The sequence below is a fragment of the Crinia signifera genome, chromosome 4 (genome assembly GCF_055691185.1).
Source record: "Crinia signifera chromosome 4, ASM5569118v1, whole genome shotgun sequence".
Taxonomy (NCBI): Eukaryota; Metazoa; Chordata; class Amphibia; order Anura; family Myobatrachidae; genus Crinia; species Crinia signifera.
The window spans coordinates 245,506,753-245,530,921 of NC_139220.1; the positions used below are offsets into that span (position 1 = coordinate 245,506,753).

General features: G+C 44.1%; 1 protein-coding gene across 1 annotated transcript in view; it reads left to right on the forward strand.

Annotated features, from left to right (window-relative positions):
* Window positions 1-630: 630 nt before the first annotated feature.
* The window catches only part of LOC146073052 (uncharacterized), a 31,076-nt gene continuing 7,537 nt past the window's right edge, over window positions 631-24,169 (forward strand). The window contains exons 1-12 of the mRNA XM_083180228.1: window positions 631-694; window positions 2,553-2,649; window positions 3,783-3,889; window positions 4,004-4,079; window positions 5,836-5,917; window positions 10,039-10,171; window positions 10,820-10,947; window positions 14,790-14,971; window positions 21,499-21,592; window positions 21,753-21,835; window positions 22,997-23,137; window positions 23,233-23,301. Of these exons, the coding sequence (XP_083036354.1) occupies window positions 2,571-2,649; window positions 3,783-3,889; window positions 4,004-4,079; window positions 5,836-5,917; window positions 10,039-10,171; window positions 10,820-10,947; window positions 14,790-14,971; window positions 21,499-21,592; window positions 21,753-21,835; window positions 22,997-23,137; window positions 23,233-23,301 (1,174 nt within the window). The 5' untranslated portion in view covers window positions 631-694; window positions 2,553-2,570. The remainder of the gene's footprint in view (window positions 695-2,552; window positions 2,650-3,782; window positions 3,890-4,003; window positions 4,080-5,835; window positions 5,918-10,038; window positions 10,172-10,819; window positions 10,948-14,789; window positions 14,972-21,498; window positions 21,593-21,752; window positions 21,836-22,996; window positions 23,138-23,232; window positions 23,302-24,169) is intronic.

The window sequence follows — 24,169 nt, forward strand, 5'->3', positions numbered from 1 at the left end:
ACACATGCATCACATACCGCATACATACAGTACAGACTACACACACCACATATACACATTACACACACACACACATCGCCACATACACACACACACGGTATACAACAACATAACATATATATATATACACACACACATGCACACATTCAATACAAACAAACCACATATATACACACTACACACACACACACATAAAGTACAAACACACCACCACGTATACACAAACAGCACACTGTACACACATACAGAACATACTGTACACATGCAACATACACACACACAGTACACACACCACATACAGTATACACATTACACACACATCACCACATATACTGTATATACACTCACTGTACGCACACAATATAACATATACACACACAGTACACACTACACACAGACTCAGTACACACACATCAAACACATATAAACATTACACACATATCACCACATAAACAACACACACTGTACATTTACATTAATCGATGCTACTCATCAAGTAGTGATCATAGAACAAGTTAAAAGTACCAGGCTACCTGCAGCAGCAGCAGCTCCTCATGAGGTCTGGGGGCGGAGCTTGTGACTGTGAGTGGCAGGCCAGGCTCAGGAGGGACCCTGGAAAGGAAGAGAGAGCTGAGGGAGGGGTGGTCACAACACTGCCTGCACGGTCACCACACTGCAGTGAAACCGATCTAAGGTAAGAGAGAGGCATACTTGCCTACCTGACCCTCTCCATGCGGGAGAAAATGCTCTGTTCCTGTACTTCCCTGGTAATGTATGATTGCCATCACCTGTGGGGAGCTAGGTAATTGATAAGAAAGGTGTTTCACCACAGGTGATGGCAATCATACATTACCAGGGAAGCACAGGAACAGAGCATTTCCTCCCGCATGGAGAGGGTCAGGTAGGCAAGTATGGTGAGAGGGCTGGAGATGGATGAGGGAGACATGGGAGAGAGGACAGCGCTGGCGGTCTGTGACAGGAAAATGTTTTTTTTCCTGTCAAAGCTGTCAGTGTCTTGTGGGCCTATTATCAAATGGAGGCCTGGTGCTGCAGTTCCATCTGTCCCATTGTTAATCCGGCCCTGGTTACCACTTCTATACTTTCTTTCATGGACTTTAATGGTCTTTATGGGCCTAAATTTGCACGTTTTACCTATCTCGCAAATAGTAATAGGGTGTGTATTTGGATGAATTCACATTTTTCTATGGTCTTTTTCATTTCACAAAAAAAAACAAAAACAAAAAAACTCACATCTAGATATGTGAGTTTGCTGTCGTAATGCACCCAAGAAAATATTATCAAAATCCTACTGTAAGGTAAGGTCCCTGCCTTTTCCTGCTTTTTCAATGCATGTACTATGATTTCCGGCTTTTCTAATACACTTTACATGGTGGCCGGCTCTTTTCATTCCATGTACTGTGATTTCCGGCTTTTCTAATACACTTTACATGGTTTCTGTCTTTTTCAATGCATGTACTATGATTTCCGGCTTTTCTAATACACTGGGATATGGTTACTAGGTCTACAAGCATTAGGTCGACATGCATTAAGGTCGACATGCAGGAAGGTCGATATGGGTTAGGTCGACAGGTCATTAGGTAGACATGGGTAAGGTCGACAGTCAAAGGTTCAACATGGGGTTTTTCACCTTTTTTTTTTGAGCCGACATGTGTCGACACGGCGGTATTTCATGACCTACCATCCACTAGGCGTGGTGGTAGAATAAAATAGTGTGCCGATGCATGGCGAGCGCAGCATCCCCTGCGAAGGAACGCTGTGCTATGTTTCAGTGCCCATGTCAACTGTGTCGAAATTTGTGTCAAAAAGGTGAAAAACCCCATGTCGACCTATTTGCTGGGTTTCCTGATTTTTTATTACCAGCCCCGACTCTCTACGCCTGGTGCTGGTTACGGCTGTGGGGGGGACCCCACGCCATTTTTTAAAATGTATTTATTTTTCTATTTTTTACACACTGCAGCCTGCACAGATCTAACTGATCCGTGCAGGCTAAACCAAATACGACAGGAAAATAAAGTGTATTTTCCTGCCGTATTTGGTACGCCATTCGCGGGGGTTTTAAGCTAATTAGCGGCTGCATTTTCAATACGGACGCTTAGTAAATCAGGAATCACCATTCTTTTCAATGGTGATTTCTGTCATATTCTATCGATGGTGTAATCATTCGTATTTGTATATACAAATACGAATGTCCCATCAATACGAATACGAAAATTCATATTTTTGGCATAGTAAATGCCAAAAATATGAATACGCCGAAAAAAATCGTATTTTTTCACAATTTTTTCTTAGTAAATTTCCCCCAATATCACTTCACCGAGCTTAATAAATCTACCCCTGAGTTGCAGGGACCTGATGGTGGCTTTCTAAAGGCTCTCATCATTTCCTAATATGCTGGGAGCTATAGATTACATACACATTGAGATTAAAATCACTGCACTTAAAGAGCTATGTCTGTTTAAATAGACATGGCTACCATTTCCTCAGTGTACTTATGGTTTGTGAAGTTAACCCTATTCACAATGTGGTTGCAGGTTGCTAACGGTCTTGCCATGACTCCTATATCCTGCTCCAGTCAGCCCTGTGGAAGATGTTTGAGGAAAGAAACAATGCCGGAAGGCTGGCTAATTGGTATGTGAGATTTCATGTTACCTTATATATGTATTTGAATGTTCCAGGTATATACGCTGACTGCATATTCGATTGAAGTATGTCACTTGCTGCCTAGCACCCCCATTGATTGAAGTTATTACTTCACATGAATTATTACTATTCCTTTACAATTACCCAAATCCATGTTGTAAACATTTCTTAAACAATAAAGCAGGTGAAAGAGGGCGCTTTATGGTGCATTAACAGATGATTTTTATTGGATCTAACAATCACAATGATACATAGAGACAATTGCTCTTACCGAATGAATGAACTCTGTGGGCTGGAGTGAGTGTCACGGGCCACGCCCTAACACGTTTCATCATTAGGACTTCCTCAGAGGGCGTCAAGTCCTAGTGACAAAATGCGTTAGGGTGTGGCCTGTGACGCACTCTCCGACTACCTGCTGTCCATCACGACCCCCAGCCGGCGTGTGTTCTTCCATCGCCTCCTGACTCTCTCAGTGCAACCCAGCATGTGTCAGCCGCAGTGCTTTGGAGTTACAAGTACGACCGCAGTGGATCCGTGAGCAGCTCTTGTCTGGTATATTTGTATATGCCTTGTGGTAACCGTGGATCATTGTGATTGTTAGATCCAATAAAAATCATCTTTTAATGCACCATGAAGCGCCCTCTTTCACCTTCTTTGTTGTAGATCAAATTGTGCCTTTCCTGATCCTGGGCATTCCTGCAAGCACGAGATTGAGGAGCTGCAGTCATTCATATTGACTTAGGTGGACACATTACACTAAGTGGTAACACTAGTGAATATTTAGCTGGACCTTTATACTAATCAGCGCTTGTACTCCCACCATTCTTTGTTGTCTACATTTTTAAACAATATTCAATACTTGTGACAGATTTTTACACACTACAAATACAGGTGATTTAGGATATGGGTATCAGACTTGACACTGACAAAACCACAAGGCCCTTCTCAATAACGGTACAACTGCGCAAACACTGCCTCCTGAAATGTAATTAAGCAGACATTTTGCATGCTGAAGTGCAGGTTTTGTTGTTTGTGTCAGATATTTGGAACCCTATTTTATGAGGCAGGGAAATTAGCTGACATCATCCAAATGTGCTGAATGCTCTATCACATTGTCTTAGGTATGGGATATATTGGCCTTTGGGACATTGCAGCAGCTGTGAAGAAGCCAAGACTAATACACCAGGAAATGAGGTCTGTCAGAGAATTATACAACAGTAATTTTCAGGTAAGTGTGCTTAAATGTAAATTACAGAAGAGGAATTTACATTTCAGCCCCCTCCTACACCTAGGTAGGAGACACCTCCGATGGCCATCCACATCTCTATTTTTCAATTCATAGAAGTGCAGTGTGCCTGGTCGCGAAAGAGAAGATGGAATACTTTTAACATGGCATTCACTAATGCACAGTTTTCCTGGTAAGTGAAGCACACATTGCACCCAATGCACTTCTAGTCAGGCCTAGGGCCAGAAGCCTCTCCCTCATCTACCACTTCCACCTCAGCAACAGAAATCACCTCAGCCTCCTCCTCCACTGTACCTCCCTCATTCACCTCACTCATTGCCTTATGTACATCTACCTCCTTTTCCTCATCCACAATCCTTCTCTGCTGGCCTAGGGTGCTAGAAGACATATTTCTTAAGTTCAAAACCTCTCTCACTCTCTCCCACTCCCACCAGCTCCTTCTCTCAGAAACGTCTCACTACCTTTCAAAGAGAAAACGGTGGCTCAGAACTTTATATAGATTGCGTGAGAGAACAGTCAGGGGTCATTTGGGTGCCAATGGGTGATGTTCTTTTTTAAAAGTCAAATTGCAATGCAAAACTCTCATTCCAGTTCATCCAAAAACTCATATGCTTCCTGGTCTGTATTATTGCAGGATCTCACATGCAAGTACTGCATTTTACTAAAAACTCGCACCACATTACGTTTGTGAGTTGTGGCACTAACCCTCACCTCCTCAGTTGAATTCCACCACATTACATCCGGCCCCAAATCTGGACGACAGCCCGGCACTAAACAAATGAAAAGAGCTCATGAGGCTAGATTCAATTTATTTCTAGCCAGCAACCAGTACATGGCTTCCAATAAAGCTACTCATTGTTGCTCTGTTCAGACATGATCCCAATACCTGCATTTCAGCTCACATCACCCAGGGGTGGTGAGCTGCGAGGAGCAAACAGTGATCATTTTAAGTGCTCAAAAGGAACTTTTGGTTTAAAGGCCATCTTTAGGTGCTTTACGTGGGTAAACCTGACCTCTCTGGGTGTAATAAATGTGGTAAAAAAGATTGAATATTGCTCACCCCATCTCCTCTTAGTTTAGACAGGAGATTGGGACCAATAAACAATTAAATATCATCCACAGTGTAGTAAATTTTAGGTATTTCTATATAAAATGTAATAAAATCATGTACAGTAAAAGTACATTGGCAAGCAGCATACAGTATGTAATAATTGCAAATGAGTCACCCAAATTTCCAGGAAAGGGGATACCTGCTCTCCGCGTGTCCACCTGGAATTCGTGGGAGTAGAATTGCATCCTGCAGTAGGTTTGAGTTTAAAAGTTGTTCAGAACCTTCAACACATTTTATTTAGACAAAACTTGCATAAGAAAGCTTTGTCTAAACAAAACATGTTGGATCTCGTAGGCTCTCAGTATCAATGATAATACTTCCAATTTCCAACCATCAAGATCGATGTTAGTGTAAAGATGACATACCTATAATACCTATAACTAGTACAGGTTGAGGATCCCTTATCCAAATATCCCTTATCCAAATAATTCAGGGAGTCAGGGAGATTGTTACTACATTCAGGGAGAATTGGCAAGTATTGTGTACACACTTAACCCTAACACGTTATTGCATCACATAGTGTGAATTGCTGTTTTGTTAATATTATGTCCTCCATAATCTACCTAATCATTTTAAGCAAGTTGCACTAATTTGCGGACCATGTGATCTATAAAAAAAAAAAGAAAATCTCAGTGATTTGCATGTGCCCACCTGTGTCCATCTTATCCATTTGATGTCGAGCTATTGATTGTAGACCCTTTATTCCATAAACGATAAGGCAGCCATAAAGGCTTGTTGTGGTATTTATAGTTTTATTATGTTTATGTTTATTTTAAAACTTTGTTTAGGTATTAAATGATTACAAACTTATTTTTAGGATTTCTGTGGCAGTATTCAGGCCCCAAGCACTATCCTGGAGCCATCCGATCAGATGACCGCTCAATCTCTGCAGCTACTTGGTGAGTCTGTTTACAAATAGAAAACACACTTTAACAATGCATCACATACACTTGCAAATAAAAATAAGCATCGTAGTGAATGGTTTTGCACAAAATTGGTCCAACAATAATGCTTTCCAAGATTGAAAACTCGGGGTTTTATAAACTTACTCCGTAGACTCCAGGGAACAGATGAATTAAGCCTTAACAAGAGATAAATGCAAGGGTGATAAAGAGAGATAAACGTCCAGCCAATCAGCTCCTTACTGACTCTCTGTATGTCTTTTGTTTTTAACCAAAAGTGTTGCTTTGCCATGCATTTTGGCAAATTGGCCATGTAAACAAAAAATTGATGAGTTCAGTTTTAAACTATAATTGCTCTCTTGGATTTGGGGCATGGACTTTAGTAAATCGCTCAGTTTACAAGTCACATGTGAACGTGCAGGTACCCTTTGTATCTTGATCAATAAAAATCTCATAATCTCATTGCTTCTGGAAAAATTAACATATTCATAAATAGCAAATGAGAAATGAACCAGTGAATTGTTAACCAGGTCAGGATAAAGTAATACAATTTTGCAAAAATGCTAGTTTTAAAGTTCCCAAGTGCTTCAAATATGCAGTGCTGAACTAGTAAAACAACATTTAATTTACAGTATATATTCATTGAATCCTATAATTACTGTACCCTTGTATTTAATAAGAATTAATTTTTCCCCTTGTATTTAATATGAAGTGTGTCCACTTATATTTGTGAAATGGTTAATATTTAAAATTACAGATGTGTCCACATACATCTATCCTCAATGCGATACAAGTTGTGTTATACAAAATACTGTATGTGAGTTGTAGTGCCGTGCATCTTTGCGTGTGTCTTTTTTTTGTTAAAAAAGCTTATTCGCACCAACTGCTTTTGCTGATTAAAATGATATGGGGCATGCATATATTCAGTGTGTGACTGCTGCTGCATTTGCATTTGAAATGGAACCTGAGGATGCCCGCACCCATTGTGATGTGCACCGTGCGTTTTGGACTAGATAGCATCGCATCTAGTTCAAAATGCTAAAGTAGCGGGCATTTTGAGCTAGATGCAATGCGATCTAGTCCAAATGATACGGGCAGCTCATACTTTTTGTTCTATGCGATGTGATGTACGTGGAAGCGCGCATCGCAAGCCCAAAACGCACCGTGTGTTGGCACCTTTACAGTATTTTTTTGCACAAAATGAGTTTTGTCCCATAAAGCTGAATACTAAATAAAAGAGAGACAGTCAGAAGTGGTCTCTGGTTTTCTGCACTGGACCTCACACACTGGGCCAGATGTATCAATCTTCAAAAAATTATAAACTAGAGAGTGATAAACAGTCAGCCAATCAGCTCCTAACTACAATGTTACTCTCTGGGTTTGAAAAAGGACAGGTAGGAGCTATATTGGCTGGTTGTTTATCACTCTCCACTTTATCATTTTTTGAAGCTCGACACATCTGGCCCAGAGTTACCTATGGAAAGGTTATTTTGGTACTTATATGTTAGTTGGGCGCCCGTTACGTAGTTTGCGTAGTGGTGTATTGAGAATACCAATACACCACCATGCTAGTTACGTAAACTACGTAACTTACGTAAACTACGTAGTTACGTATTTGGAGCTACGTTAATGCATAATGTTTCATATCCCCACTATCCACGTCATACCTCCACTATTCATGTGGGCGTGGAGTTAATTCTATAAAGTGTGTCGAGCGCAGCGAGCAACCGAGCCCGAAGCGTGGCGCAGCGAGCCACTGCGCCCGAAGCGTGGCGAGCGCAGCGAGGACGCGTATCCCCTCGCGGACATATCCGCGTCCCCTCGTGGGGCTCACTGCGCTCGCCACGCTTTGGGCTCGGTGGCTCGCTGCGCTCGACACACTTTATAGAATTCACTCTGCGCCCACGTGGAAAGTGGGGGGTATGACGTGGATAGTGCGGATATGCTCTCCGTGGGTCCACCATGACAGTATCAGCGCTTTGTAATGGCCATCGACCATCGATGTTTACAAAACATCGATGGTTTATGGCCAATGTCGAATAGTTTTGACATCGATGGGGGAGAACCAGATGGTTTCCCACCATCAATGTCACCATCGATGTGTAAAAACATTGATGGTCATCCATTGCATACTTATACACCATCAATGTCACCATCGATGTGTAAAAACATTGATGGTCATCCATTGCATACTTATACACCATTGATGGTCAGTTGCACTTTTGCCATCGATGGCAACCATCGATGGCAAATGCAACGATGGCCATCCCTGGATGACCATCGATCTGTAAAAACATAAATGGTCATCCATTGCACTTATACACCCTCAATGGTCAGTTGCACTTTTGCCATCGATGGTAACCATCGATGGCAAAGGCAATGATGACCATCCCTGGATGACCATCGATGTGTAAAAGCATTGATGGCCATCCATTGCATAAGTATACTCCATAGATGGTAAGTTGCACTTTTGCCATCGATGTCAACCATCGATGGCCAAGGTGGCTGGGGGACCATCAATGGCAAAGGTGTCTGGCTAGTGCCACTGGGGGAAAACATGTGATGCTCCCCCAGCGGCCGCATCACGTCACCGCCGAGCGCCCACCCTCCCACTAGCGTCACCGCCGTGCGCCCACCCTCCCGCATCACCGCCGCCTCACCGCCCGCCCTCCCTCCCGCTGCCTCACCACCCACCCGCCTGCTGCTTAGCCGGCCGCCCGGCAATGGCTACGCTGACAACGTAGCCAAGGCTACGTTGTCAACGTAGCTGGGCGCCCGGCTAACAAGTATCGTACCGTTATTTTTATCTTTCAGTTGGTAATGGTGGGTTCCCCTACAAACATAAACATACAAAGTAAATGCAGGGGGAGTTTCAAGTTGCCTAGAAAGATCCCTTCCTGGTCAGGCCAATGGGCCTAATTCAGACCAGATTGCACCACTGTAAATTACAGGCTGGCCAATTATCATAGACTATGCATGTGTAGGGCCCGTAGTAGGCATCCGCTAGGCCATACTGCAATAAAATCCTGCTACTTATTTTATTACTGGCCATATGCAAGTTTATTGTCAGAAAACCGGCATTTGAGAGTGGTAACCAGACGTTTTCTGGGTGTGCCAGGTAAAACGCAAGCATGCACAGGCGTTTTAGGGGAAGGCGTGCGATGTCAGCTCTGGCCCGGATCTGACTGATTCTGACGCAGCCACCGAGTAAGTCCTGGGCTGTGCACAGACTTATCACATTGGAAAAATCATTAGATGGTGAGCTGCTTGTAAAGGGATTTGCAGCTAACAGACGATCGCAGTTTATAATTTCAGTCTGCTCTTGCTCCTGGTGACCAGTACTTATCGCAGTATATAATTGCAGTCGGCTGTTGCCCCTGGTGACCAGTACCTACCGCAGCAAATAATAAAGCCAGTTGGCTGTTGCCCCTGGGACCAGTACCTACCACAGTATATAATTCCAGTCGGCTGTTGCCACTGCCTACCTACTGCTGTATATAATTCCAGTCTGCTGGGGTATCAGTATCAGTCCAGGGGTGCCCGTATGTGTGCCGTGTAATTCCATGGGTGCCCCTATGTGTCCCGTATCAGTGACAGGGTGCCCGCATGTGTTCCGTATAATTCCAGGGGTGAGCCAAGTGTACTGTATAATTCATGGGGTGCGCAAAGTCTGCCGTATCAATCCAGAGGTGCTGACATTTTTTTTTTTAAATAATTAAAAAAGTTTTACTTCTTTTTACTGCCGGAAAGTCACCATGTGTGATGTATAATTCCATGTGTGCTGTATCAGTCCAAGGGTTCCGCCATCTGTGCCGTATAATACCATGTGTGCTGTATCAGATCATGGGTGCCACCATCTGTGCCGTATTATTCCTGGGGTAAGCCAAGTCTGCTGTATAATTCATGGGGTGTTGCCAAGTGTGTTGTATTAGTCCAGGGCTGGTGCTAAGTGTTCTGTATCAGTCCTGGGGTGATTCCTAGGTGTGCCATATCAGTCCAGGGGTGAGCCAAGTGTTTTGTATAATTCATGGGGTGCGCTAAATCTGCCGTATCAATCCAGAGGTGCTGCCATTTTTTTAATTAAAATAATTAAAACTTTTTATTTCTTTTTACTGCAGGAAAGTCACCATGTGTGCCGTATTATTCCATGTGTGCTGTATCAGTCCAAGGGTTCCGCCATCTGTGCCGTATAATACCATGTGTGCTGTATCAGGTCAGGGGTGCCACCATCTGTGCTGTATTATTCCTGAGGTAAGCCAAGTCTGCTGTATAATTCATGGGGTGCTGCCAAGTGTGCTGTATCAGTCCAGGGCTGATGCTAAGTGTGCTGTGTCCGTCCAGGGGTGATACTAAGTTTGCCATATCAGTCCAGGGGTGCTATTAAGTGTGCTGTATCAGTCCAGTGTTTGTGCCGCCCACTTGTGTCGCTTATCATAGTCATCCAGCTACAGTACCTTGGTGCAACTTTTTGGCCTAAAAACAATATTGTGAGGTGTTCAGAATAGACTGGAAATGAGTGGAAATTATTGTTATTGAGGTTAATAATAGCTTAGGAGCAAAAAAAACCCCCTCCAAATTATGCGATTTTAGCGGGTTTTATGTTTAAAAAATAAATAAAAATCAGAACCCAAAACCATGAGGGGGTGTTTTGGCAAAACCTATTAGAACCCAAAACCTGAAGGTAATCAGAACCCGAAACGCGAAAATTGGCTGGTGCACATCCCTAGTTACAATAGGTGGAACGTCTAGATAGCCTGGAGTTTTGGTTAACTAATTTCAGGAACAAAATTATCTTTCTAACAAAAATCAGTACTTAAATACTTGAATAATGCAGTGTGGTGCCATACTCGTGACATATTTCTTTAAGGAATCTATATGACGAAATGCATTGGTTTTAAGGAGAGTATGGCCATACAGTACACAGTTCATCTATCCGACAAGCTCTTGAAGGTCAAGAACTGGTGGCCAGGCACTTTATACTATACAAGCATGAACTTGCTGGACTTAACTGGAAATTCAACAATCAGGTACCCGTTGAATATCTGGGGTGGAGATCGGGCTAAAAACCTTTTATGGCTGTAAAAGTGTGTGTGTGTGTGTGTGTGTGTGTGTGTATGTATGTATGTATGTATGTATGTATGTATGTATGTATGTATGTATGTGTGTATGTTTTTATATATATATATATATATATATATATATATGAGAGAGAGAGAGAGAAACAAGAATTTTGCGGCACTCAAAGGATCTTTTTTCAAGCAATAATTGTATTTGAGATACTAAGCAAATTACATATATTTCATGGGTGGATGCCCCGACGTTTCAATGCCGCCACTGGCATTTTCTTCAAGGGCCCATGATTGTGGTAAAGTTGTCATTTACCACAATCATGGGCCCCTGAAGAAAAAGACCCTTTGAGTGCCGCGAAATTATTGTTTCTCTATCCATCACCCTTGGAGGCACCTGGGCAATTATACTAGAAACAGAGGAGTGCCGGATCATATTGCATTTTATATATATATATATATATATATATATATATATATATATATATATATATATATATATATATATATATATATATATACACACACACACATACAGAGTACCACAACACTCGCCATCCCTGCGAATGGGGTGCAAGCAGCACTCGCCATTCCCAGGTTCGGGTGAAGTGGCCTGTGACCACATGCTCTAATAAATACACTCAACACTCTCCATAATGAACTAACTCACCTTACTACTAAGAGACTATTGTTAGTGTAGGACTTGCAGTGAAATGGGGTCCCTTGGCGATGGGCTGCAAGCTTAAATGCATTGATCAATTAATGAACTAAAACCCCATTATTTATTTGATTAATTGTATAGTAAGGTGAGTTAGTTCATTATGGAGAGTGTTGAGTCCCTGTATTTGTGTGTATATGTATGTGTATATATAGACATATTATATATATTTTTAGACTTTGTTTTACGGATGCAGTTTTGGCATCAGGATTGGGATCTACAAAGGGTCCTCTCCCTTTTATCTATATATTGAGTCTTAATTGAAAACCTTTTACACTGAGAAGGGATCATCTTTCTCCAAAGGTTAGGTTACCTATGGGTATGTACCTTTAGTGCTCATTATCAGGTCTACTTACCTTTGAGCTGTGAACAGAATGTAATATCACTTTCCTCTACCACCTAGACGGTTACCCCTGAGGAAGTCGTTTTCAACGACGAAACGCGTTGGGTGTCCTTGTACTATTGACCGTGGTTGAATATATGACTCCACACAGATGAACAGAATGTTTTATTATCTTTTTATATTTATATTATAATAAATCTGTTGTATTGTGATTTATATTGTCACAAATTCTTATGGTGGTGGACATATCTAAATAGGGCGCACTTTGTTTCTTGTTTGCCATATATATATATATATATATATATATAGTACAACACATGGATTAATATAGAGTTGGTTCCTTATTACTGGGACGCCATTTCTCATACCCTGATGTGAGTGTTATTGAATACTCCTAAGTCTGGACTACAGCCGATACAACTTGCATTGTTTTTGTCTCTTTGCTGTAATAAGTGTATTGTTAGGGCTATGGACAGAGCACAGCAATGATATTGGGGAGATGATGTATCAACATTTCCAATTAAGAAAAGAAAGTTGCCAATAGCAACCAAACAGCTTTTTTCTAGCTTCAAGCTTTTATCTACCACAGCCTATAAAATGACAGAAGCTGATTGGTTGATATGAGTAACCACATCTCTGACATAACCTATTGTTGCATCACAACTCAGTTGCTCTGTACACAGCTGTCTGGTACACAGTAGGAGGTGGTTGATGGTTGTGTATGCTCTGACGGTGAACACACTAATAGAGTGACCAGGGGAGTTGGACTAAGTAGATAACGGGTAAGAAAGCCACAGTTGGCACAGATACAGGTGTTTATTAGTTGATCCTACAGCAGCTTCACATTTAACAACAGTTTAGTAGATGGCTTGTCACTGTGACCATACACCTACAGATTTATCTTCACATCTGGCTGGTTGGAACAAACACCTGGTAATATCTGAATGACAGTTTGTCAGTTTTCCAGCATTTCCAAGCAAATGGTCAGCTGTCATTTGCTCACATCCATTACCATGTTTTTGTTCCAACCAGCCAGATCTGAAGATAAATCTTTATACTTTATCTGTGTCCAATAATAATTCTTTACTATCTGTCATTATCTTATATAATGTACAAAGAAAATGCTCGTATGTGTGATAGTAAAGGCTTACACTTGTTGGGAAACATTATCATAGCACAAAATAACTGTACAGTACTGATGTAGGCTTATCATAATAGGGGCCCATTTACCAACTGTCATTTTTCAAATGCATGGCAGTTGGGAGCTCATTGGCTGTGGCCTATTTCCCTGCCTCAAATTATGTTATGACTTTTGGATAACATACTAATGGAGCAGTTGAATATTCCTCTGGTGTGGGGACAGCAGTTCTAAACTACTACTGATTCTGCAGCTACTTACTAGTGCCAGTGGTTTGACCTGGCAGTGCTAGTGTGTATGTATAAGTTGAGTAGAATAAATGAATAGATATATATTCCCAGCAAGTCTCCCCGCATGCAGGGTCTTGGAGAACCACAAAACCCTGCAGGCAGGGCATTAAAGGGTCTGCTGGGATTTAGGACCAATGCTAAAATGAAAACATACATACCCTCTAAAGTACAGCTTTTATTGCATACATATATACAACATACATACATACATACATACGCAGAGCTCTACGCCTGATTTGCTGTTCGCGTCTCCATAGAACCCCATGTTATGGAGTTAACATAGGCTCCTATTGGCAGTTCTCACCAAAGAAGCCTATGTTAAGAGATGAGTCAGCTCTAACGTGTGTGTATGTATATATATATATATACAGGTTGAGTATCCCTTATCCAAAATGCTCGGGACCAGGAGAATTTTGGATAACGGATTATTCCGTATTTTGGAATATTTTAATATTTCAATGATGTATCTTGAGGTATCTTGCATTTATGTTGTACATATACATCAAACACATGAAATAAACACAAATATATTTTATTTGTGCATAAAACATGGTTTCAAAACATGAAACAAAGTTTGTGTACAATCTCAGGCACTGAATTTAAATGCCAAGCAATCACTGTCTTGCACATATATAGTGCCAGTTACATATCATTCCCTCATTAGTGCTGTTACAGATGTCCCCAGTAAGTTTTTAGCAAAATAAAAAAATTTTGTTCACTTTCTGAAATGTATGGTTTTCAGAATAATTCGGATAACGGATATTCGGATACGGGATACTCAACCTGTATATTGTATATATATTCTACTATTGTAAAGCGCAACTGAATCTGCTGCGCTGTATAAGAAACTGTAAATAAATAAATAATAAATAAATAATATATATATATATATATATATATATATATATATATAATTATATTATATGTGTGTGTACTTTTTACAGGAACAAGCCAAGGTTTGTGGGTCCAGGCTTTCACAGGCATATCATGAGCACGAGGTTTGGGAGGACGGTGATCTTGTGTAAGACTCCGATGCTGTACAGCATGGGTCTTCAAACTGTGGCCCTCCAGATGTTGTGAAACTACAAATCCCAGCATGCCTTGCCACAGTTTTGCTATAAGGGAGTGTTAAAACTGTGGCAAGGCATGCTGGGATTTGTAGTTTCACAACATCTGGAGGGCCGCAGTTTGAAGACCCATGCTGTACAGCTTCGAACCAAGTGAGTAGCTAGCGCTAGACTTGGGAAAGAGAAACGTATTTGCTGCACAGACTGTACTTTATCTTCCTTGAGCATGACCATAGTCTCTGTACAGTTTAATTTTAGTTACTTGGTGGATAAAAATGGAGCAGAAAACCAATAATAACGAGGAACCACCTCTCTGTCCCAATGGTTGCGGGAATTATGGTGATACAGATACCAGTGGACTCTGCTCTGTGTGCTATGAAGAACATCTACAGAGTCAGAACAACCCTGATGAAGGGAACAGTCTAACAGGTATGCCCATGCAATCAGTGGTCTGTGCTCTTTCTAATAAATATTTTTACTAGTAATAGAAACTGATCTCTCCAATAATGCAGTTGTATCAAAATAAATTCTAGTTTAAAGGGACACTAACCACAAATGTATTTGCTTAATGGTAATATTTATGACAGGCATAGCTTTTTGTTGTGCAAACATGTTGATTGTGTATGCTCCTTTCCTGCATACTTCCCCCATTAAATCTGTACCTTTCCCAAAAAAGTCTCGCCCCAGTGGCATCATACTTCCACCCGCAATGAGGTTGCATACATACCTAGTTATTAGGTTATGCTCATAAACTACTTTGGGAGGTTTATCATACTTCAGTTACAGTATATTGACAAATGGATTCTGGGAAATAGTAAGTAAAAAATGTTCCTTTGCCAAATGCATATCACGGTAAGCAGGTTTATTAGCTACATTACAGAAATAGGTTCATACAGTCATAGCCAGGGATTAAAGAAGTGTAAAAAGTGGTTGGCCAGAAAATGTAAGTGAATGGAAGGGGTAGTGTAACAACTTATACAAGAGGAGAAGTGGTGCACTGCTGCCCATACCGTCACACTCATATCCAAAGAGAAAATAAAACATACTGTATAAGGTTGAAGCCTTTTTAACAATTAATTCATATTTTTGATTGACAATTGAAAAATTAAGATCTACATGTTGATTATGGTATTTTCTTTAGTTAACATAGCAATTATGGCCGGAATATTACCTTTAGAGGCCCTAAGCACATAAAAGGTTTTGTTGCCCTCATATACAATATACTGTACAGGTATCTAATTCAAAACATAAACAACAATAAACTGTAAAATAAAATTGTAACTTTTGAAATGAAACAAAGGCTAAGGTGCCCATATACGGTACAGGTGAGATGAGATGTGCGCTCTTGTGCACATCCCATCACACAGCTCAAAAAGTATGTGCTGCATCTACTTTGTGTACTAGATTGCATCAAATTGCCTTGCAAACGAATACGATGCTATCTAGTCCAAATTGCGCACAATAATTGCACCGTGTAGGGTCACCTTTAAAGTAAGATGTAGAACAGCATTTATTTCCACTATATTGATATTTGAAAAGTTTTCTCCTACTTTTTCTAATTGCAAAGTCTTTGATGAGATCCCAAAACTAATGTTGTGTAACACATCTGCCACATCTGTGGCCATACACTTACACAATATGTGAAAAGTGTCAAATCATATGTCATTTACTTTCGATTCCGATCTGATGCGATGTCCTATGTGGATCGTATCTGGAGTATGTCACTGCTGCAATAAATGAACATCAGCTTCCAGGGCAGTAAATGGGATTGCATGCGATACATCATATACATAATGACTGCATACAATGTATAGCATGCCATCCCTGGCAGGGAGTTGATGAGGTATTGCATGTGAACCTGCATAGGCTATTTCGTAGGGTATGTGGGCCTTAAGTGTTAGTATTTAAATTTATAGTATGTGTAAACACCTGAGAAGGGTTACCTTGAGGGATGCAGGGAGGGTCGTGTTTCTCCGATCTCGCGGATCCTATGGTGTGTACACACGGGAGCAATATTAGGTAAAATCGCTGGGAATATGGTCACTGAGCTGCGCGCTCCCGTGTGCACTCCCTGCTGGTCGCTGGAGCATGCTCCTGCGACCAGCGGCTTTCCCCGGCAATCACTGTGCCGGGAGGTCAGCGCAGCCCAGTGCCGCTGCTCCCTCCCTCCTCCCTTCACGGAGGTCAGCGCCGGGGAGATCAGCATTGATCTCCCCATCCCAGTGCCGCTGCTCCCTCCCTCCTCCCTTCACGGAGGTCAGAGCCGGGGAGATCAGCATTGATCTCCCCAGCCCCGTGCCGCTGCTCCCTCCCTCCTCCCTTCACGGAGGTCAGCGCCGGGGAGATCAGCATTAATCTCCCCAGCCCCGTGCCGCTGCTCCCTCCTTCCTCCCTTCAAAGTGACAGCAGCAGCGTCTGCTGCTGCTGCACTCCCCCTCCGTCCCATAGCAGTGTCTCCTTTTCATCGCTGATGAAAAGGAGACACTGAGCAATATGATTGCTGGCAATATATTGCTAGCAATATATCGCTAGCAATCATATTGCACCGTGTGTACACAGCATAAGTCTTCTCGTTTTGACACAAAAACAACGTTAACCTTTTATTACTGGGACGGCCACTAGCAACGCCGACCTGCCCTTACGCACAAAAGTGACAGTAGTTCAACAGTATCACAATACTATAAGTGCAATGCAATTCGCGGTATACATATACCTCAACAATGAATTCAACCGTCTACGTGCAAACGTAACATACGATAACAAGACAATAGAGTTACCGGTAACCCTGGGTCATTCGATATTCGTGGTATCACTGCGGTTGAGAAGGACTGCTTCTTACTGAGTCAGGCCCGACATACTGCAGACCGACTCGATGCACTGTTTACACTTGGGAGCAGCAATACCACCGAATACGAATGAGCGTCGCCACACTTTATATTACACTAAACAGGCCTTTTCAACATTAAGCATAACATCACAATGTTACTAAATCGAAGTACCCGGGTACACTCTATCGGTTAAGCCGGTAAATCCCACAAAGGGCCCGTGCACAGGGCTTGAGTCCAGGGACGAAATCACTCAGGCCCTTATTCTGATCGGTGCGGCCGGAGCCGATTATGCGGCCAGGACCGTGCGTGCGAAACCCCGCCTTCCATACGGATCGCCAACTCCGTCCGTATGCGGTAAGAAGCTGCCCGAACGGACCGCACGTGTATTTTTCACGGAATACGCCTCCTCCATCTAAGGGAACCTCCCCCATCATTCGATGGTCGCAGACCATCGAATGCAGGACCGAGTGCTCCACCAGCACCCGCAACCTCAGACCACACGGACATTTTTCAGTGCAAAAGCAGGGATCTGGGCGGGCAGCTGACATCCGGCGATGTCATATGTCCGCCCCCTACACGTGCGTCACGGCCGCATTACCATACGTACGCCCAGCGTTTTCATGGGAACTCCCATGAAACGCGGGGCGTATGCATATGGTAATGAGCCCAAATAGCCCTTCACGCCCCTCTCCACCCCCTATTCGGAGTGTTCACATATCATGCGGGATTTGGCCGTACGCCCCGCTCGCACATGCGCAGAGACGCCTCTGCACATGCGCAGACACAAAACATCGGCGGGCCGAATGCACGCTGATATATCCGCACCGATCAGAATAAGGGCCTCAGTAACTAGGGTTAGTCCCACTCTCTCTTTTGCATGAGGACCGTGTTTCTACCCTCTGTCCACCGGGTGGCACTGTTACTCTATCACCGTAATCCCATCCACTAGGAAAACTCCTGGTGTATTGTCTCCCACTAAACAGGGCAATGCAGAATTAAACCTCAGGGGTGACTTCCATCAGTGGTCCTGGGAAATGAGAAAGGCCTGGGGAAAAGGGCCTCAAGGGGTAGGACTTAGAGTACCTGGTGTAGGATGCCAGCTCCGGCTGAGGATAGTTGGGTTCTTTCTGGTGCTGTGTACCCTCCAGGGAATGCTAGTACGGGCGCCTCAGCGTTGCCGCACTCAGCTACACAGGGCTGCTGGCTGTACTAGGTGTTGGGCAGGCAGCCTAACAGGGTGTGCTAGGTGGGGGCAGTGTTCAGTAGTGTACCTGTAGCAGCTGCTGGTGCTGGTTCCGACCAGTCTCTGCCTCTGGTGTCCAGACTCTGCTGTCTGCTGGGCCTTGAGCTGCTGTATTCTCTTGGACTGTGCACGCTGCCCGACTGGCTCCTTCTCTTACAGGCTGGGCTGTCATTCATTGCTGTAGATCCCTGCTGCTCAAGCGTCTGGCAGGTCAGGGGTCACAGATGCCACGCTGCTGTCCTCCTCTCTCTCTATACAGGAGTTCTCCACAGTGTCACTCAGCTGCAGGAGAAGTCTCCTCTTCATGTGCTCTGCCTTTCCTCCTCTCTCACACTGCTGGCTCAAGTCACCTCTGACCTCTCTCTTCCTGTCACACTCCAGCCTGCCTGGGTTTAACTCTTTAGGGCTGAGTTTTGCCTGGTGCTGAGGTATATTAACCCCTGGGTAACTGGAATACACAGCACCTATTATTCCACAGTTATGGGGTGTTACATCCGCCCATACTTTTTAATGTGCGTGTCCTCGGGCACACCAACACAAACACAAGTCCTGAGCTGTGATACCTTTCTGGAACCACTGAGTCCGTTCCTTGAATCAAGGTATAATTTACAAACAGATACAACATTAGCAAGGTGACTAAACAGTGTCTGCAACATTGTCGACGGATGAACAATGGTGCAAAGCATTCAATAACATTTATATAAGTATGACTATGCTCTATACCACAACAGTGGTACCCCTGGTGGGAGGAATGTTGACCACCCCCCATTCGGAGACAGCTCCACTGTACTCTGCAACATGTTCAGGATGAAATTCTGGCCGTCATTATCGCTCACTTTGCTGCTTGACTTGAGGGGCAACTGGATTCGATTGGGGTGTGACTTATGATGGTTGCGATGGATCCGCTGCTGTCGGGTTCCATCTGGATCTCCCATCTGGTAGCTCCCGGTTGTCGACGTAGGCCTCTTAGTGGCCATATAAGGGCGGGTTTTCCATTTGGGGTGTACTTCGCGTCGTGATGGGTCCTCTTTCATCAGCTCGTTCTGCACTCGGGCATGAGAGTACCGCTGACTACATACATTCGGCCCTTCCTTTGTGTGTCTTGCCACTCTTGCTGTTTTCTTGGAGTGCATACTATTCCCCCGAGGTTGGCTGCGGCGAAGTGGGTGGCTCCCATACCACTTGTTTCTTGCCGCGTATCTGTTGCCTCGAACAGGAGTACCACCAGGGCCAGTGACGTTCACTGCTTGGAGGCCCTTCTCACCTCTGACGATGTCAAATTCTACCATCTCTCCAGCCCTCAGGCTTTGGTATAATTTCCTTGGGTCACTCTTCTGGATGGGGGTGTAGTGGACGAAGATTTCTCGCTTTGGGTCAATACACTCAACGAACCCATATCCACGTTGGACGTGGAACCAGATAACTTTCCCTCGACTTTTCATGCGAACCTGAGGGTCACGGTCTAACCTGGCAGATAATTCGCCTACACTTATATGGCTCTGTCTGCCATAGTAGGTCTGCCCGTCTTCACCTGGACCTACTCTTCCTGTACTCCCCGAGGTTCGGCCCTCCCCCTCGGGGTATTGGAGTTTAAATGGTCGGATGAGGGACAGTTTCGCTCGATGTGCCCGGCTTCCTGACAGCGTCGACAGATGGGCTGGCCCTGATGATCAAATTGGTCGGTCACCCGCCTTCCATATTCTCGAGGCGGGTCCCATCAACTCTGGCTCGACTGTTGCCTCTCCGTCCTCCATCTGGTCCCTCCGCTGTTCGGCGCGGCTTGCCAGGTTAGCTGGCGTAGGTCCCGCTGCATCGCAGCCATTCCGATGGTCAGGTCTTCCACCTGACGTTGTAGGGATTGGTCCAAGTTTCCCGTTGGCTGCTGGACACTCTGATTGGACCGGTCCTTTGGCCGTGCGACTTGTTCGTAGCTCGTAGCTATGGGGCCTCGAGACCCCGTCATTTCCGGATACTCCACCTCGGGGTCGGAGTGGTTCCCAATGGTTAAAATGGCGGTGTGCTTAAAGTCCGCGAAGGGTTTACCCGGCATTTGCATCTTTAGGATTCGCAAATTGGGTCTTGATGTTGTGGTTCGACGCTCCCTCCACGAACTGGATAGTGAGCGTCTCGTCGCCATTACGAATCTCATCTTTATCAGCTGCTTGGATGAGCTTCAGGGTCTTCTGTAGACTCAGGGAGAAATCCCGGAGGGTTTCGCCTGGCCGCTGTTTCCGACCATAGAGTTGCATCTTCAACTCCAGGAGGGTGGCGGTCTCGAAGATCGTGGCCAGCCGATTCAAGATCTGGTCGGTGTCCGTCTTTTGGTCATCCGCCCACGATTCGACCTCACTGAGGGCGGAGCCCGTGAGTTGGCCGATCAGAATTTGTACCCTCTGTTCTTCGCTCAGGGTGTAGAGCTGGGACATGGACTTCAGTTGATTCTTAAACGCCGTGAACGTGGCGCCCTTGTTGGGGTCCCCACTGTAGGTCAGCATCCATGGGGCCCCAAAGCAGTAGGGTAGTGTGATGGGAGCATGAGGTGTCGCTGCTGGGGCAGGTACTACCACTGGGGCTACAACCTGTTGGTCAGCATTGGGGGGCACAGCGGGTGCCTGCCCACCCCCGACCTGAACTGCGTCCATCCTGGTATCGGATTATACTCTGCGTCGACTAGATCCTGTTCGTGACGCCAGATATGTATGTATGTTGTTATTATTATTAATTATATATTGTCAACCTCTTTTTGTGGATTTTGGCTCATTGTAAATCCAGCAATGGAAAATGTCTGGGTTACCCCCATTTCTTGATGCCCTAAGAATGTGCTTATTTTGCTTCATGGTTAATCCTGCTCTTGTCCTAATAGCACTTTTTGCCATGTTTTGTAGCGGCGTCAGTGGAAAATGTGTTGGAGTCTCAGGATATACTCACCACCCAGGTAGATGAAGCAGCAGGATCAGTGTTCCCAGAAACACAAGCCAGGTAAGCTTTTCCCTGTCTTATAAAACCTCTAACAATGCTTAGGCAATAGGTAGTCATGTCCGAATAAACCATGGCATTACTGACCTGTGTTGCAGTAGCTAACTATGGAACCTTTCTTCATTACCTCTTATTTATGTTTGGTCTTTCCTATGCTTACCAGCTCTCTGCCACTCTCAGAGTCTGCCGGCTCTTCTCAGGCTGAAACAACAGAGAGCAGTCCTGCTGAAATAAAAGCGACATCAGGTAAGGTCTTAAACAAATTTATTGTTGGTAGGGGGCAGTGCCATTGCTACCCACTCAGCAGAGCCTGCAAAGCAGGGAAGCCTTCCGCTGGATAGGTGCTCTCAGTGCTGTACTACTGGTCCATTGTTTAGCCGGCTGCTCTGCACCTATCATACTGTATTACAGCACAGTGGAACCCACCAGACCGAGATATGTCCTAAGCTGCGACTTACATTTGGGTATAGACCAAGTGAGAACCGCTTCTACCTTACAATTTTGAGATTTAACTTGTCCTCTGCCTACAATGTACCCCAAATACTTGGCTTCCACAATACCAATGACACATTTCCCAGGGTTGGCAGTATGCCCGTGTGCATGTAAAGACTTTAAGAATGCCTCTACCTTTGGTAGGTGTAATTCCTAATTAGAGCGGAACATACTGTAACAATGTCGTCTGAATATGCGGCTGCATATAACCTGTGGGGCCGCAGTAACTTGTTCTTAGCTATCTGGAAGGTTGCTGGAGCACCATGTAAACAAAATGGCAGCACTTTGTATTGGAACATGCCCTCTGGGGTAGAGAAGGTGTTTTTGCCTTAGCAGCTTCTGTCAAAGGAGTCTGCCGATATCCTTTTGTCAAATTAAGAATAGTAAGATACTGACCCTGGGCTACATTTTCTACCAACTCATCAAACCGGGGCATAGGGTACGAATACTTCTAATCCTTTGTTGCTTGTGTTACTACTGCACAGTTTCATTAATAACATTGTCTCACAAAGCAGGCAATCTATAGTTTACATTTCAGAAAGCAGCTTGTTATGTGTTGCTTTGTTGACATTTAGTGATTCTTTGGGATACAAGTTGAGGAGCCCGAACTGAGAGCTCTAGGCCCGAATTAGGGTGCCCCGGAGCCTGAATTAGGGTCCGAATTCGGGACAGGGCTGAATTTGGACCCTATGGAACAGCTCTGAATCAGCCCCTTATTGTGTGTACACATAGTATAATTTGTTCCAGGGAGTTCAAGGGAAATCATGAGCAATATATTGTTTGCAGAGTCATCTAGTGTGTACCCAGCTTTAGAATCTATGGGAATGTGAGCTATGATGTTTCTGTGGCAGTGGCTGCTAACGTACGGGCAGGTTTTACTCTGAATGTACTTAGCTAAGGATGTGTTGTTATTAGATGCTCCCGATCTCTCAGAGAAGAGTTCCAGTATTTCTGAGGTAGAAAATGAAGGATTACATCACGGAGAGTTGCGAGAAGGTTTACAGAGATGCAAGAGAAAGCATAGTGACACAGAAGAGACCGTAGACAGTGCTAATGGTAAATGATCATTTCCTTTGGCTGGAATTAACATTGTATAGTAAAGGAATGGAAGGGGAAGTTTATATGTAATTACAATGTTTTCTTCTGTACAGCTGCAGCATCAGATACAGCACAGAACTCCTGTGATGAGCCAGTATGCCCTCCAAAAAAAGCCAAGCAAAGTAAGAAGGTTGCGCTCACCAGTGGGTGCTATGTTCTTGTTTTGTTTCATATGGAGATTGCTTATAAATAGATGTATGCATAATTCAGTGTTTCCCAAACTAGGCACCCTGGAGTGCCTAGGGACACTTGCACTGGTGCCTTGGATTGGTGGTTTAGGATAAATTCATTACAAGGCCAAACAATAGGCAAAACCAGAGTTTGTGGCCAATCATGCAATATGTGGGCAAACAAAAGCAAATCTGGTTTCTCGCTACATAATGTCCTAAGTTGTGACTTACATTTGGGATTAGACCAAGTGAGAACCACTTCTACCTTACAATATTGAGATTTAACTTGACCTCTGCCCACAATGTACCCCAAATACTTGGCTTCCATAATACCAATGACACATTTCATAGGGTTGGCAGTAAGCCCGTGTGCATGTAAAGACTTTAATGATGTGTACACACGGGGGCGATATGGCTTCCGATGTTGCCGATATAGTGCACATTGGAAGCCATATCGCATACCGATTGTGTACTTTTGAGGGCTTGCGAGTCCGATGCGCTGCCGATGCGCGCTCCCGAGTGAGCGCAAACCAGCAGCAACATAGTGAGGGCAGGCAAGACTATATAGTGCAGATCTGCACTTTATAGTCTTTGTGCCTAATACTCACTATAGCTCCGGCGGCCAGAGGGGCTTCTCCTGGGGCTGCGCTGCAGGACTGATGACCCGGAAGAAGTCCGCCTAAAGAGGAGGGCGGGGGGGGGTATGGCCTGATGTCTGCACGGTGGGGGGAAGCTGTTGCTGTGCCGCGGCCCCGGGTGTCGCAGCACGCTGACATCTGTGCCCCTGCCTGGCACCTGGTGAGGTGACAGGTACTGTCCT